General features: G+C 45.4%; 1 protein-coding gene across 1 annotated transcript in view; it reads right to left on the bottom strand.

Annotated features, from left to right (window-relative positions):
• Window positions 1-492: 492 nt before the first annotated feature.
• Window positions 493-16488, bottom strand: part of LOC133528662 (uncharacterized) — a 31622-nt gene continuing 15626 nt past the window's right edge. The window contains exon 2 of the mRNA XM_061866124.1: window positions 493-4798. Coding sequence (XP_061722108.1) covers window positions 4064-4798 — 735 coding nt within the window. The 3' untranslated portion in view covers window positions 493-4063. The remainder of the gene's footprint in view (window positions 4799-16488) is intronic.

Raw genomic sequence — 16488 nt, 5'->3', positions numbered from 1 at the left:
AGCCTCTGACAAGAGGTGTTTAGGCTATATTCCACTATAATATTTTTGACTGGCCTCTTTGCCCCTCTTTCTCTCTTGTATACCCTAGACTTCTTCCAAAACGAATGGTTGGCCGAGTCCATGTGTACTTTTTATGGTATAGAAAAAATGTCACCAACAATGCGACATCTGTAGACATGTCGCTTCTTTCACTCCTTGGTTTGAATGAGACATTAATTCGGTAGTAGGGGTATGACTATTAATAGCCTGATATTTAATTCAAGGGCTTGTTGATATATATTCGTATGTAAAAGTAACACAAGTTTAAAATAACTGCACAGTGATTGGATTAATTTATTTTCCATCTTTTCGATGAAAAAGTTGCCAAAATCTGTGGATTAAATGGAATGGTTTTTTATAGGAAACGTTCACACGCGTTTCGTTAATTCGTTATTTGATCAATATAGTGCTCCGGGCGCCGCACGCCGATGAAAGCTAAATAAAACTCGCTGGTTCTTCAACAGTAAATATTTATTATAAAAATTGCTCTTATAGCGACATTTCTGTTTTTATAATATATATAATTTTTATGTTCATTCTTTGTGCCATTGTTTCACAAAATTATTCCTGTTCTTGTTATTTCCGACACAACAGCTTAAACAATAATATATTACAATTATATATCATACATTAGACAACCCGCGAAACGCGTTTTGAACAACTCTCAACTTGAGGAACGATTCAACAATTCGATGTGCAATATCAGTTTATTCAAATCGGTTTCACAATTCTCTAATGGGAGTATTCTTTCTAAAATATCTATACACAAACGTCTCAATAAAAAATCCTGTCATTTTTGGTAACCAATGGCAATTAAAAACGCTAAGGATCCACATTCACGTGTATTTATATTACGTATGATGTTGCGAAGATTTCTTTGAAACATTCGCAAGGAAGAGAAGACACGAGAAGTGCGATCGTCAACGTCATATAACAATTATTGCTGAGTCACAACTAGGTACCCGATGCGCTCGCGGCGCTCGGCTTATGGCAAATGAGAATAACAGTCGCGTCCGGGGCACAAGGCGGGCTCGGCTGCGGGCCCTCTAGGTCACTCTCTTCTTTGACATGTCTCTTTCAAATCGATATCTAAAAACGCTAAATAACGTAGAATGACCATAGCAGGCTCACTGAGGAAGACTTGAGTGCCGGTATCAAACAGTTGGAGCTTTGAGTGTTCTACTTACAGAGGCAACAACGTCTTCACTTTTTCTGCTGTATTCTAGTAACGTTGTGCCCCTGACGCATCTCTTAACACAGAAATACTTAGTAGACAGGAAAAGTACAACAAAAGCCTTTCTTTGCATTGAGCATCATTTTCACAATACTTAACAATTAGATGTATACAATATTGGTGACTATTTTCAAGAAAATGACAGGATGACACGGTAGTTCGTATTGTTACATTTATTGGGAGTACCAAATTCATCTGATGCCTGTAACAAAGTCTGTAAAATGATTTTAAAAATATTATTACAAAATTATGGTCAAGACAAACATATTCCAGATGACTATTTATTAAGTACCTTCCAAAATCGTACAAGTACATGCGACACAAATACATAAAGTCAGAATTCCTTATACATACTCTGCGTAGTCCATAAATATTAGGCATAGGTCAGAACATGGCAGTTCGCCGCCAAGTTAACTTACTTAAGTAAACCATCACAACCATACGGACACGTTTAACAAAATATCATTTAAAAGTAAACTCAAAAATAATACAGTTTGAGCTGAACATGAATTATCCAGTGCATCCAGGGTTCAGAACCCGTTTATATCTAGAATATTGTTCACATCTGTACTGGCAATTTGTGACATCTTATTTGATAAAGTGTAGCGGTAGAGAAGATGTACTGGACAGAATAGGAGGTGGTATTTTACAACACTCCGCGGGCCGGTGGCCATCCGCGTCGATCATTAAATTATTACTTTACATATATATACAACGGCCGCGTCGCGCGCCTAATGCCCAACTCCGTATATTATGTACACTAAATTTAAGAACATAGAGTTTTCTCTCATTAGCTACCGAATCACAATTCAAATATTTGAGTAATTGACAACGGTGGACAACACGCGCCGGGGCACTAAATGCATTTTACTCTATTGAAATTTGTACTTTGCTCTATTTATGTTGTGTTGGGTATCTTGGTCCATGCAGTCCGGGTCCGTGCCGAGGACAGGGTGGTGCCGCGAGAAGTGTTCTCGGTATTCACTAATTACGTTAAAGAGTTCTGTGCATTTCATTTTATATTTGTTCACCTTAGCATAGAACGTCTTCAAAAAAGTAAAACGATCACTAATCCTCGCAGCACCTTTTGAGCCTCTGCCCTCGACGCACGTTAGCTGCATCCTGATTCTATTAAATACTGAATGAAATAATGATTACTTAAGTATATCAGATATTTTGTCTAGGTAATGGTAAAATTTCGCATAACATTGCGTTATAGTCTTGTCAGTTTTTAATAGAGCAGAACAGCTGGACTTGCTAATCCGATTAGTTACCATAGGGAGAGGCTGTGTCCCTGCGCCGGCCGAGCTTACATTGTCAGCGGCCGAGCCGGCGCACGCGCAGACACCATCCGAACATAGAAGACGGGTTGTTCTCCTATTGTAACATTTAATTATCCAATAATACCGATGCGCGCGTCTATATCAGTGTCTTTTCCGCTGAATTCTACATTGTCTATTACCAATGACTTGAACCTACTTTAAAATCAGACGCCCTCTAGCAAACGATGGTTTGATACTAAAATTAAATCACTTGTACCTCTGCGTCTAGATCGCCCGATTACTTTTATCTATTTTATAGTTATGGAGAAATAGGAACTGTTTTTCAATGTTTAAAATAGTTAATACTTATGATCACTTATTCGATGAGAACGTTACTACATAGTTTGTTTGCCGATCTTAAGTAAGCGATCGTTCACTAGAGGGCGCCCGAGGTATGGACAGAGCTTTATGTTATGCAATTCCGATTTAAGGATTGTCGTGAGTATAAAACCAAGGTGTCCTGTTCACCGCCAGCTCAAGTATGGGGTCAGTCCCAATTAGGTAATGCGCGATCCTGCTGAAGCGTAATTTTCACAATTCTCAGCTGGTAAGGCTATTTAATTGACACCCAGTTGCTGTCACAAGAAACTGTGGATGCGATACTGATGTAAGTCCAGCAGTTTTAAGTACATACTTATATAAGATTTGTTCGTCTCGGTAAATGGAGCCAATCGTCGCATACGTCAGCAGTTCTAGCGTATTACTCGCGTTCGGCACATATCCACACACAGCTCGGCGCGCGGGAGAGAGGCCTCCGGGGTCAGACTAGTGAGCCGGGGGCTGCGACGGATCTGGACTCAAGGAGGTAGCTAGTGTGTAGCGTCATCAACATGTGCAGAAGTCGGGGGACGGAGGACTGGCTCCCGCGCGCGGATGTGCCCTTATAACATAACAGAACTCAGTCACGCTCGTTGTACGGATGCATCATTGAAAATATCAAGACAGAAATAATTTCAACCTATTACTTTACCCTTTCAACGAAATAATAAATATAGCATTTTACCTAATAATTACACAATAATTTCAACAAAAAATTTAAACACCCGAGTTTTTAATTTAAACGATCATAACGTCATTAGCTAAGTCACTTCAGTTTCGGCTTGGAATTCACTTAAAGAAATAAAACTATCAAAAATAACTCGGCTCGCATTTAAGTCCTGCGTCACGTCCGAAGCTAGCACCTTCCCTTTTGCAATTATATAATACTAACTACTGACTGCGTGTATGCGTCGCGTCGGCGTCGCTTCGTGAAGAGGAGCCGGGCGCCGAGCGCCGGGCACCGGGGCCGGCGCCGTCCGACGCCGGACCGGCTTGACCGACTAGAAGAGCCGCGCGGCCGCAGCGGCGCGCGGCAGCCGCGCGGCGTCGCCTCACCTCGCGGCACGGGCCGTGGCCGCCGCCGCCGCCCGCGCGGCCGTATCACAGGCGCTCAGGGAGGCGCGGGCGAGTCCTGCCCGCGCACCGTGCACTAACTCGTCGGCACTAGCAGCCGCACGAAGCTGTCCTCGCTCCAGCCCCAGTCGTCGGGCCACGCGTCCTCGGGGGGGTCGAGCGCCGACCGGGACGACAGGCTCAGCACCGAGCCCCAGTCGATGGTGCGCTGCTCCTCGTCGCCGTAGCCGGAGTCGCGGTCCGGCGGCGGCGGGGAGGGGAAGGGCGTCGCGCGGCCGGCGGCCGGGTCCCGCGCGCCTAGGAGCTCGCAGCGGGCGGCGCCACCGGGCACGCACGCCGGCTCGAAGGGCGCCTCTTCGGCGCTCTCGCGCTCCATCTCGCGTTCGATGCCTCGCAACGTGTTGCACACGAGCACCGACCGCCGCAGCGAAGGGTCCGCCGTCTGGCGGAATCGCGCCAGCTTGAGCGCGCACAGGTTCATCATCTTGAGCCGCCGCTCCCGGTAGCAGCGCCGGGAGGCGCATCGTCCGGCCGCGCGGCCGTCGCAGCAGGCGCGCGCCGCGGCGCCGCCCAGCTCGAGGTAGGACTTGCCGTTCTCGGCGCGGATGGTGTCGTGTGCGCCGCACCAACCGCCGCACCAGCGTCGGCGGCACGCGCGCCGCTCCTCGTCTTCTCGCCAGCAGTCCCCGCCGCCGGCGCCGGCGGCCACCGCCTCTAGCCTCGCTATCGAGTCCTCCCAGCGCGCGACCTTGCCGCCGCCCTCGCACGGGGAGCCGCCGCGCCGCTTGGCGCCGCACCCGCCGCCCGAGCCCTGCAACACCAAAGGCGCACATTTAGGTACAAAACATAAAACTCCAACTAAAGTTACGCTAAGAGCGGACCGAGGTCGACGCGAGGTCGCCTAACGCGAACCGACTATTCGTGCTATTGTTCAAAACATGAAGTTATAGCTGTATGAAGGTGACTAAAAATGATTTCCATCAACAACTCAAAAGAGATAGAGCTCGGATTAATCAGTTGACAATTGATTGGAGTGTAGAACAATGATGTTCGAATATGAACAAAAGACGAGTGAAGAATTTGGTTCAGTGAGTAGTGGAACAGCGATCGCGGCCGCGGCCCACGCGCCGTCGAAAGTACCGTAACCTGCTCCGACGCTCGCACCGCTCGAGCCATGAGAAATTATTACCAATAGCGTTTATTACCGCATGGGATACGAGAATGCAAAGTGCCTAGGTAATCAACAATTACGACTTTCAGGAACTAGGAGTACTGTTACTAAACTAATAGAAACTATTTCTAATTTCCTTATACAATTCTAACTCAATTTTCTCAGGTTACTCAAGAACATTGAAGGAGTAATTTTAGAATAATGGAGGAAGATTTAAGTTTCATATTATCACAACATCAACATATGTATATTATACCTAGCTAAAAAATAATTACCCAGATAATAATTTATTCAAAGAGTAGGTAGATCAAATCCTCAATTCATTTCACAAAAGTTCTTTCACCGAAATATTCTCTTTCCCAAACGCAAGAATACACGTTGTTAAAAATGCATGGGACAGAAGAGCGGTATATGGTTGGGTACCGGGTACCTGGGGTCCCGCATTGTGCTACGACCCTTCTCGTTTTTTTGGGGTACGGGCCCCTACAGCCGGCCAGGTACCCGGACTTACCCGACTGCAGTACAACGCATTCTTTTCTGCGGATATTTCTTACAAAAAGGAATCTATTTTGTGAACTCTTTTCTAGTGTTCAACTATTCTTATTCAGCTGGCTAAGGGTAATGTTCTGCGAGTTTTTATTATAAAGTTAATGCCTATTTTTCTGCTCTATTTTGTAAGAATTTACAGTAAATAATACAGATTTGTTTCAGTAAATGCTAGTGGCACAGGATATCATATTTATTCTAACCTGTTTAGTAGTTCTTGAGTATTAAATCGGTTGCACTAGGTCTACTGGGAAGCTATAAAATTTATAATTAAGCTAAATCAGCGTTTATTTTCATTCTAGTTAAAGATGTAAACGCTTAAGTGTCTAGCGAAAAGGATGAGCCGACATATAATTGTGTACATTTGAAACTTGAAATACTGGCAAGTATCATAGCAGCTGCAGCTCATAACGACAGGCGAGCGACAGCGACGCAGTAATGCTACTTATTAGAGTGCGTCGTATACATTTCTAGTTTAGCTAACAGCCTGAGGGGAATTCGCTGTGTTTCGAGTCGATGAACACCGCGCACGGCGGGATAGCTGACTGTGGCGAATAAATAAGCGACTTGGTAAAAGTCAAAGTCCAGAAGGCGGCAGATGCTTGGGCACCTGCGCGACAATTACGAGGTGCGACTCGCGCCTTCGCAGCCCACTCATATATTACCTAGACGTATATAGCTTGCAAACATCTGATGACAGGGAAAGGTGTAGAGTCCCGAGCGAAAACAAACCGACAATAATTATACCATTTATAGTTCGTGTTAATATATAGAAAAATTTTCCTGCTAGGTGAATCGTGTCAGAGCTGAAAGTTTAGTTGGAGCGCGCAGCGAAGTGGGGTAAGGAATGCGGGACAAAGCAGTGCTAGGCGGCGCCGGCAGCGGCTGAGTCAGCGGCCACTCATCGCAACGCTGCGAATAATCATTAACTCGGTCGCTTGCCTGCTTTGCGTCACCCCTTTATCGCAAGCGAACCGCTCTATTGTGCGCTCCGAGCGACCCTGTTAGCCGCAAAAATATTACCGGCCACTACAAGTTTCAATATGCAGAAATAGAATATCTACATAATTCCACGGAGTTTATTCGCGGTATCACGCGCTCGGCGCTCGAGCCCGCAGTGTCATCGCATTGCCAGCGCTGGCAGTTGGCGCTCATGAAAATAAATTTAGTAAATGACGTTGGCGCGCAACGTTGCCGCTCCGCGCCCCTGGAACGCGGTTGCGCGCCGTTGCCGCTCCGTCCGCTCTTTCTAATCTTGTCGTAAAGTTCTTTTTCTGATGCGCAGCGCGTCGCTCGTTCTCTCCGCTAGAAACTTGGAAACGTCTGACGTTTATTTTATCGCTAGTCTCGGATATGCGGCGTTTTATAACCGTACCGTTGGCAATAGCGTAGAAGCGAGGAGTTACTGCTTATTTAAAATTACTGCCATAAAGAATTCCACCGTCCACCTAAGATTTGATTGGTCGTGCGGTATGTCCACAGCGGGGCGATAATCTGTGAGAAGGTAGGAAAAGTTCGGCGAGGCGAGTCGAGCCACAGTCGAACGGAGACTTTCTATGGCATTGTAGAGACAGAATAGATGGCGGGTCGGCTGGCATTGCCTCACAGCGCACGGGCGGGGGAGTCGCTAGTGTGCGCGCACACACACATACGCGCGGTAATAACATCGCATCGCAACGGCCGCTCTATCTAGCGCTACACTCGGCTACCTACGCGCGTCGTATTATAACCAACTCTATAAAATGGGGTAGAGCCGTGGGGTGAAACCAGCTCGCGTGGCGCTGATCGAGGGGTTATAGCGCTTTGCATTCGACCTTACATTTCTTATTAAACTTTATAAAACGCGCCACAGATCATTTAAAATGGAATTTAGGTCATCCATATTTCTGTACTCCGCGCGCTCCGATCACACTTGTAGCCGCGACTGGAGTTTTCATGTAATATCATCAAACAATCGCAGCCCTTTATCCGGCGTTCATTCATAAAATCGCATTAACCGTGAAGAATGTTTATTCCGCAATATCGAAATCGGACGCAGCGATCGGAATGACCGATTAACCATTAACGTCCACAATAGCGGAGGGCTGGTATTTCAATAGCTTTTGCATTCGCCTTGAGTGAGCCAGCATAATGATGACCTTACGTAGGTATCGTTGTAACGGGCCTCGAGGTCGCAGTTACTCTAGTTAGCGTTTTCAGTGAGCGTTGGGCATAGGCAGGGCGGTTTCATTCACAGGGCTTGTTATGGACCTGCTCAAGATCTCTGAGACGCACGCACTTTGGCTACAGGTGCTCTTTTATGAGATTTGAAAAAGCTAATGCAACCGCTTTTAAAATATCGCAGCTTAGGCAGCTGTATTTACTGACAATTTTTGTTACAACTGACCAAATCACTCTTTTAGTCTAATTGGATTAAAAAACAATAATTAAATCGACCAACCAAAAATGAACCGTCCTAGTTTTTCGAAGAGAAGTTTGTATAATTTATTCGTTTATACTCAATCTCAAGTATGGACTAATCTTAAACAAGATCTCTTCAAATTATTGAGAAATTACATAGATTCCCTATTTGAAAGAGGACCGTGGAGAATAAGACAATACAATAATCACACCATTCAGACCGTCCTTATAAAGGGTTTGCACTCGCATCCTTCAAACCCAGATCAGCCTAGACCACCGATAAGGCTATCTAGATGACGGCAAGCTACGTCTAATTACTAGCGAGAATTATTTGCATTTATCGGGCCATAAAAGGAGCCGCTGGCGAGCCGCGAAATGGCTCATCTTTGATTGCAATAATCAAAGATTTACGCATCTGATCAAATCACTTGAGAGTTTCCAATGCAATGACTATTGCAAAATGGTTAAAATTAATGGATTCATGTTTAAAATAATCTTACATTATATGGAATCTTAAATTTTCGCTATACATGTATCATTATGTTTTTAGATATTTATAACACCAAACATGTTGCTGTTGTTCATTAAAGAGTAAATTTCTTGAAGTCTTTCTTAAAGTCACTGAAAGTTCTGTAAGCCCTCAAAATGTTGTACGTTAATTTGATATTTATTTTGTTCTAACATAGCTCAAATTTGACAACCAATGTTTATTTAATTTCATAAAATATGTTATGCACTTGTCAGTACATAGTGCGTTTTCAAAATAAATGTAGTGACAAAGTATTTGACAAAATGTAGTAGGTAGAGCAGTCAGCGAGTGAGGTCGAGTTACCACTTCACTGCAGTTCAGCCCAATTGAAACCTCGTCAATTAAACTAGACACTTCATCTCGACTAGTATATGTTTCTAGTAGCTGGATGATGGAAGAAAATAAGTATATCGTCCGCTTGGTTCTATATAGACTCTTTAAGTTAGGAAACTTTTAATAAACTCCAATGCGGGTTTTTGCTGCGGCACGGCTACGAAATGCCAGACGATCTGAGAAATTGAGACGTGCTATAATAAACCTTACTGCTTTGAGTCACAGTTTCAATTTAGAATGCCTTGAGATTGGAATTTTCATTTGTTCTTCCCAAAGCAAATCTACACGTATGATGAACGTAAATGAAGGTAAGAAAAGAACATGTATCCAATTTGTTTCAACTCAAAAAGCAGTGCACGTACGAGTATTTTATATATAGTATATTTTTTCTGAAAGAAAATATTTCTTAGACATATAATTAATAATTATTCGAACCTAATAGAACATTCGCCACATGAACAATTTGTGGGTCATACGGCGACCGAAAAGCCCCGGTTACAACGCTACATTACGAAACCAAAGAGCCAGCCCTGAGAGAACAGAGTAAGTGAGCAACAGCAAGCAGAAACCCTGAGCGCGGCATGGCACGCACATTTCCGTGAGCGGCGCGGCGAGGCCGCGCGCGCCTGTGTGCCGTGCGCACGCGCTGCGCTGCGCCTGTGTGCCTCAGAACCAGTCCCACATCCTGTTTGGTGGCCCGCCGCTCGCGCAGCTTCGTGCGAGCCGTAGAGCTTTTTATTTCTCGCCTGTGGCCACTTACTGCTCGGACGGGGGACTTCTTTAATTCTTTCGATAATAAGCAGAATTTTATGTTTGTTTTAACACGGATCTCATGACTAAAGGCTTTATTTATAATATGTAGCTCTTGAATGTATTTAGATGAGTAAAGTTATTGAAGTAACAGAAGTAGCTGTTTCTTGAACTCAATGCGTAATATTTGTTTTACAGTTCAATATACATAGTTAGAAGCAAAATTTCGTTCGAAATATGACCTAGACATATGTAAACATTAGTAGACATATTCATAACAGCGGCATCACGATCGTAGTAGCTTTTTGCTTGTTTGTTCTTGGTAGACAGTTCGTTGTATTCAGATGAGCGAGTACGTTTTTTCTGTTAATATAATGTTGCGCTACAGACCTATTTGTTTACCGCTATACGCGTTCAAAGGGTTTCAAGGTGACGACGGACAAGTGGAACAAATAAAGCGTAGAAAAGCAAACAAAAGGAATCCCTCAGGAATGTGCACACAAAAAAGAGGGAATTCCCGAAACGCATTGTTTACAGTGCGCGGACGCGTGCGCGGTCGGCGTTATGCGCTTTTATTTTATGATCACCGACTTGCAACCACTCAATGCATTGAAAGGGAAAATTGTAGTTTTTGTCGGTAGAACGCGAGATGAGATGACGCACGCTTCCCCGAACCGCCTTCGTCTGAGCGCGCCGCGTGGAATGTCGGCTGCCTCCATCAGATCCACACATCCCTGATCAATACCAACATTCACCTCTATAAAACTTTATAGAGTTTTTCGCGCAAGGTGCCTGTATAAACCTTGGTATCGAGAAGTTCTCGGAATCTATGAGCCGCGTCGCCGTCGCGAGAATTTCCGTAACATGAGGAACTAACTCAGCTGGAGCGAGCTATCGTGTCGATAAATGGGCAGTGCAGTTAGCGATTGATTAGGTGCCGACGCGACATAACGTGTGTCGCATGAACCGGTTCAAGGCACTGCGATTAACACTGACATTGCGGACGGGCGAGGCATAAATCACACGAGTGCGCGGTCGGGGTGGAAGTTTACACCGCTACCGCTAGCTTTTAAGATAATAAATCAGGGCCGCGGCCGTACGCGAGCAGATTATGACGTCACTGGCACGTATCTCGGAGAATCCCCGGAAGAGAGCGAATAAAATAAAAATGTCACGTAGCGATCAGCTGTCGGGCGCGCGGCGTGACGGGCCGCGGCGATACGCATAACGACGCCGCAATAAAACTTATTTTTATGTTTTTCGCACACAATGGCCGCGCGAAGGTCGAGCTATCTAAATGGGTCAATACACTCGGCGTAGTACGAGCGCGAGCACGTGCTCCCGCGTTTGTAAATAGCGAGATATCGGCCGATTGTTGCAGTGATTAATGGGGGCGCGTAATGACTCTGCGGGCCCGCCGCCGCCGCCGGCGCCGAGCGCTAATGTGTTCATTCACCGTTCACAACTATTATTGTTGTCCGATGAAGATGGTTTGCATGCCCGGTGCGACATTAGGGCGGTCAGTGTCAAGGCTGCACTTGCTACGCCCGCTGCTAATTGCTCCGCTACGACTTGCTTTATGACTCTACGAAAAAGGACGCGTCTATTCTAAGCTTTCGCAATCTTAATGCTACGAAATATAAATCTGTATCGTCATTTCAAAATATGAAGCTGCACAAAGTTTTCAAATAAAACATTGACTAGAATATAAGATTGTTGTAATCGTAATAAAATAACCAAATACAAAAACCATGTTTCCAGTAGCTACTTCTATTATTTTTTATTCATAAAATATACCTAAAGGAAAACTGAGCTGGCATATAGGTATAAATAGTGAGACTAATACTCATAATTATAAATTTGAATATTAAAGTCTCTCGAGGAACGAAACGTAACCTCGTGCAGAATGCTACACTCGTATGTACGAGTATCCAGACCGATGCGATGATTTCAGACCATCACGATTCGTGTACGATATTTGCAGGTGCCTGGGCTCGGCGGCCGTTGGGCGATAAGCCGCGTTATCAATGGTGGATCTCCATACGAGCACGTGGCCACGACATCTCGCGCCCATTCACTATGAAGACGGCCGCCCGCCCCCACCCCCGGTGCATCCATGCAACAAGTTAGGGCTCACGTTCCGTCTTGTAAGGAGTTCCGGAACTCGGAAATGTATAGCGTGATTGAAGTTTGCTGGAATGCGGAGTCATTGACTTGAGGGGATGTCAACATTGCCCTGACTTTTCTTACGTATATCTGCACTACATCTATCCAAGGATGAAACATTACAAAGCTCAGAATAAAAGTCCTTAGACACAAACGTACCTTATTTAGTTCCACTTTATTTATTTAGTTCGTACCTAGTTAACTCTAAATCCCAAAGCGGAGCAGACATAGCCTAAAACGTAATTTGAATACCGAACCTGTAAAACATGGCATTTGAAACACATTTTCAGCATCGTGATGCCCAATTAAATATGTATGTGATTGAAAAACGCGTGTCCGGTAACGAGCGTGTACATAATTGGTGGGTGGCTGGCCCGGAGTGACCCAGTTTCACCCCGCCTGCCTCCACGCCCGTACTAAATAACCTGCCCGAAAACGACACCTTAACAAAGGTCGTTCAACCGTCTGAAACGTCCCGCCACATGAGACGTCGCAAGCACTAACTCTTGTATAGCTCTAGCATCGAATTAAGGTACCTATACATAAAAGTGCTCCACCCCGTACGTTAATATGCCATGCTTCCCCGGTAAGCTTTGTTGGCGTGATTAGGAGCGCAGCCATTCTTTTTCTACTCAGAGTTTAGAAGCATCCGACCCAGCCTAACTAACTAAATCCTAAGTATTTTTGCTGAAGTTTAGACACAAACTTTTTGTTTTAGGTAACAAATAGAAAGCCTGCGAGCGAATAAATTTAATTGTTATAAGCCACGTTCGCTGCCACCCTCAAGTTTGGGGGCGGGGGAGGCAGCGGCAGTGTTATATTTCTCCGAACTTGTGCTAAATTTCACTTTCTCTGAAGACGCTGTGCGTAGACTTAGCCCCCACTCGCCCCCGCTCTTGCTAAGAAACTTGGGACTTGTTCTATCTTTTGTTCTACAGTCTAGTATTCTATGTTTCTGTTAAATACCTACTCTAGTTTCAGCTCTACATAATTAAAGAGGTATCTATAGGCTTATATGCTTATTTTTCGAGAGCAACGTAAACATGCTCTTTTTTTCAAACAGCAATGCAGCAAACATGTCTCTCCTGCTAGAACGCTTTTCACCCTCTGTGAGACGTCGTTATCTTAGCGAACCCTAACCGAGTAAAACATAAAAAACGTACGTCAAAAAAGTCCTTCCACTCACAAAAACTCCACCGCCTCCTCGCCTTCTCTGAAGTTATAAAACACTGAAAGCGGGGGTGGAGCGAGCGGCTTAAAACCTTATCGCTGCGGCGTAAAGTCTAAAGTGGGTAGGGTGAAGGTGCGCACACCGACGTGGGGCGCCTGAAAGGCGAGCACACGAGCTTGGAAGCTTTAGCAAAATGAAAGCCGACTCGCTCTTAATTCACCAGCACACGGACGCAGCGTACATGGACGTCGATAGAGCGCCCCCGGCCGACCCTCCCGCCCCACGCGCCGGGCATAAATAAGGGGGGCAGCCCGGGTTAACGAAGAGGGGAGGCCGCCCCCGCCCGCGCCCGCCGGGGGGCTGCGGCGAAGGACGAATTAAGGAGATGAGAGAGCACACGCTCTCGAGTCGCGCCACCTCGCGCCAGGGAATTAAGGGAGCGATCGGAGCTGTGTCGCCTGCCGAGCCACCCGGCCGTCTAACTAAGCTAGAGAAAAAAGCATTGCGAACGAAACTCGTACTTTAATTTCGCATTTTTCATGCACGCCTTTGTTGTTAGGTTCAAGAGAATCAATTTCGAGTAGTAGTATAGTCCTAAGTAAATTTAGTAATTATATAGACAACTATTGTGTGAGCTATGTATTGTATAGTATATAATCACTAGCGTCGAGATGGATATTCTGAACAAAACTTAACATTAGAACTAATTTTGAGTTAACCTATGCATTCATAATCGAGTTGCCTACGAGCTATGTGACGTCACAGCTGCGTTTTCGTGGTATATGACTCTGTTTGCCACATAAATTACAAACTATATCCCTCTGGAGTTACGGTTCGTTTTTGGCAAATTCGGCGTTGCTCCTTTGTCTTGAGCGTTCGATACGAGGGAAAACGTTCTTTGATGTTCCAAGATAAGGTCGGATTTGGCGGGCCGGGGTCTAATGCTCTCGAAGAGAGGGTGGGTATAAATTTTCCACGGGGGTAGACGGGGCGACGTCGCGCGAGGGCGCCGCTGAGTCACGGCGGCGGCGGTGCGGAGGCGCGAGAGGGGTTCATATTGTAAGTATCTACCACTCACATGTCACAAAGTTTTCCCCGCATCGGGAAACTTTGTTAACGTCAACAGAGCACGTGGCCTTCGCCGATGTGATACTCCTTTCGCACATAATTGGCCGGGCGCGAAAACTTTGAAAAGTTTCGCGCCCTCAGATTTAAGGTGAAGAAAACTACTAATTTTGAAATTCAACGACAGTATCGAAACAATAGATTTCTTCAGGTATGCGGCAAAGTCGATTGTGTCGCTGCTTATCAATTCGATACGATAGCCGACGATTACTATGTACAAGTACCGTGATAAACGTAAAAATTCTAAAAAGTAACAAGTATTTTATCTAGACTATACGGTATATAAAGATAAATAAATTCAAAAGTATGCAAAAGTAAATTCTCCTAATTGCAGGACGTTAAAGCTGAGAACGTAAATGTCGAAAGGCGAAGAAATGATTGTGTGCTATCAGTAGCTGAGCAATCGCTCCAGGCCGTCACCTTGGTGCGATAACGCGTGATAAGACGCGATACCGCTTCGTATCAAAGTGCGTAACATACTGCTGAAGCACCGCGCTGATTTTAATCGTTGAAGAACAAATGCATACGCCGATCGAGTACTTACTAGTAAGATAATGCGACATTTAATTTTAAAATACTTAATATTTGTGACGCATTGCGATCTGATTTTATTTCAGTTAAATTTTGAACCCTCTTTTATCAAATATATGCTTTTTTATAAATGCTATATTAAATAAAGGACGATGTTAAAAATAAAAATTTAAGCCACGTTCTGAAAATCATTACGTCGAAGGCTAAAAAGTTAGAGGACAAAGGTTCAGAGGCAGCGGAACGTGCAGCGGCGGCCGCAAGCGCGCCCGCAATGCTCCAGACCGTCCAATTTACATTATATACCGGCGGGTATGGTATATACTGCGGGGTAGCGGTGCCGCGGGGTGTATACCCGGTAAACTTGGTTATAAAGCGCGGGAGTTTTGCCGCGTAAAGTTTATCGCGGAAGCTGCCCGCTGACACACGATGATGTGGCGGTTTACAGTAACTTTGACGAACTTTTCGTTCGCACTGTATTTAGTTTATTTTTAAAACACTTAAACCAACCTAGAACAGGTTGGTTTTAGTGTTTTAAAAATAAACTATGTTGCTAATGATTTTGGTTTAGTGACGCTACAAAGGCATAGGAGAAAGTAGGTAGGTAAGAAATGTTTTACAGACTTTTACGTAATCTTTTGAGACGGTTATGATTCACAAAACATTAGTCTGAAAGTTAAATCGTAAAAGCAGTTTCAGATTATGAGACTGCTTAAAGTATCTTTTTCCCATTTCCTTACCCCAGCAGAATTCACAATGGTCAACTAAATGCAAAATTAGGCTACAATTATGAAGCTCATAGTCGAAATTGCACCTATTCAGAGTCGCAAAAGTTTAGGAGCGGACCCGTCCACGTGAATAAATATTAACGCGGGTATTCCACAAATGAAATATTGTAGCGAGCCGGGCTGAATAGCGGAGAGGAGACAAAAGTCAGGGGCGACCCTTCCTGCAGCGGGTAACGAAGGGCCCGCCGGAGGGAGCGCACAAAGACGGCCCCCGAATTCAGTAATGGGCTCCGTTAGTCTATTGCCAACTTGCAGATTAGGGCCCTTTCTAACTTTCCTATACGCTTTATAACCCTGCCCGAATGAAAAGTTTCCAATCCCGCTTTATCGGGCGACTGAATTGTTGATATTTGAATGGTCGGAGTCCGAGTCTTGGGTCGATTAATCGATGTGGAGTTAAGGTCAGTTCGGGGGCTGCTGGCGTGCTGCGGTGTGCTGCTCGTGCGCGCTCACTGCTGCTTTGCATAAGTAATGAGCCGCCGCCGCCCGCACGCCGCGCCCCCCGCCCGCCCTCGCTAGGCCTATCGATTGCGGCGGCGCGGCGCGAGGGCGGGCCGCATCGCCGTAATTGTCACACCGACCGAACCGAGCTGAATTTCAATCTCGCCTCACAATATCACCCTTGCTTCTATAAAAATAAAACTCAATTTGGGCCGCCTCGGCTCTCTTATCGAATACCGAATGTGTTGATAGTCTGCTCTAAGTTTGGAGGCGGCTCGTAATAGAGCCTTCGAAGAGTCTATGACAGAGCTTAATTAGACAGGCGCACGATGCCAACAAATGGATTTTACTTGTTCGATGTTTCTGTGCGAATTAAAGCTGAATTTAATATCGCGAAATAAGCCGGGCTATTTGCATTACCGGGCCGCTCCGACCTCGCTCCAAGCGGCTGCGCGTGTTGTTTGCACGCCGAGTTAGCGTCGTGCTGGCGGCGCGCTCGACCGCCTGATTCACCAGTCTCCTACCTAACTATTCCTAGGCTCTAAACCAGCTG

The sequence above is a fragment of the Cydia pomonella genome, chromosome 19 (genome assembly GCF_033807575.1).
Source record: "Cydia pomonella isolate Wapato2018A chromosome 19, ilCydPomo1, whole genome shotgun sequence".
Classification (NCBI taxonomy): Eukaryota; Metazoa; Arthropoda; class Insecta; order Lepidoptera; family Tortricidae; genus Cydia; species Cydia pomonella.
The sequence above is the reverse complement of the archived record's forward strand: the minus strand, read 5'-3'. Positions and strand labels throughout refer to the sequence as shown.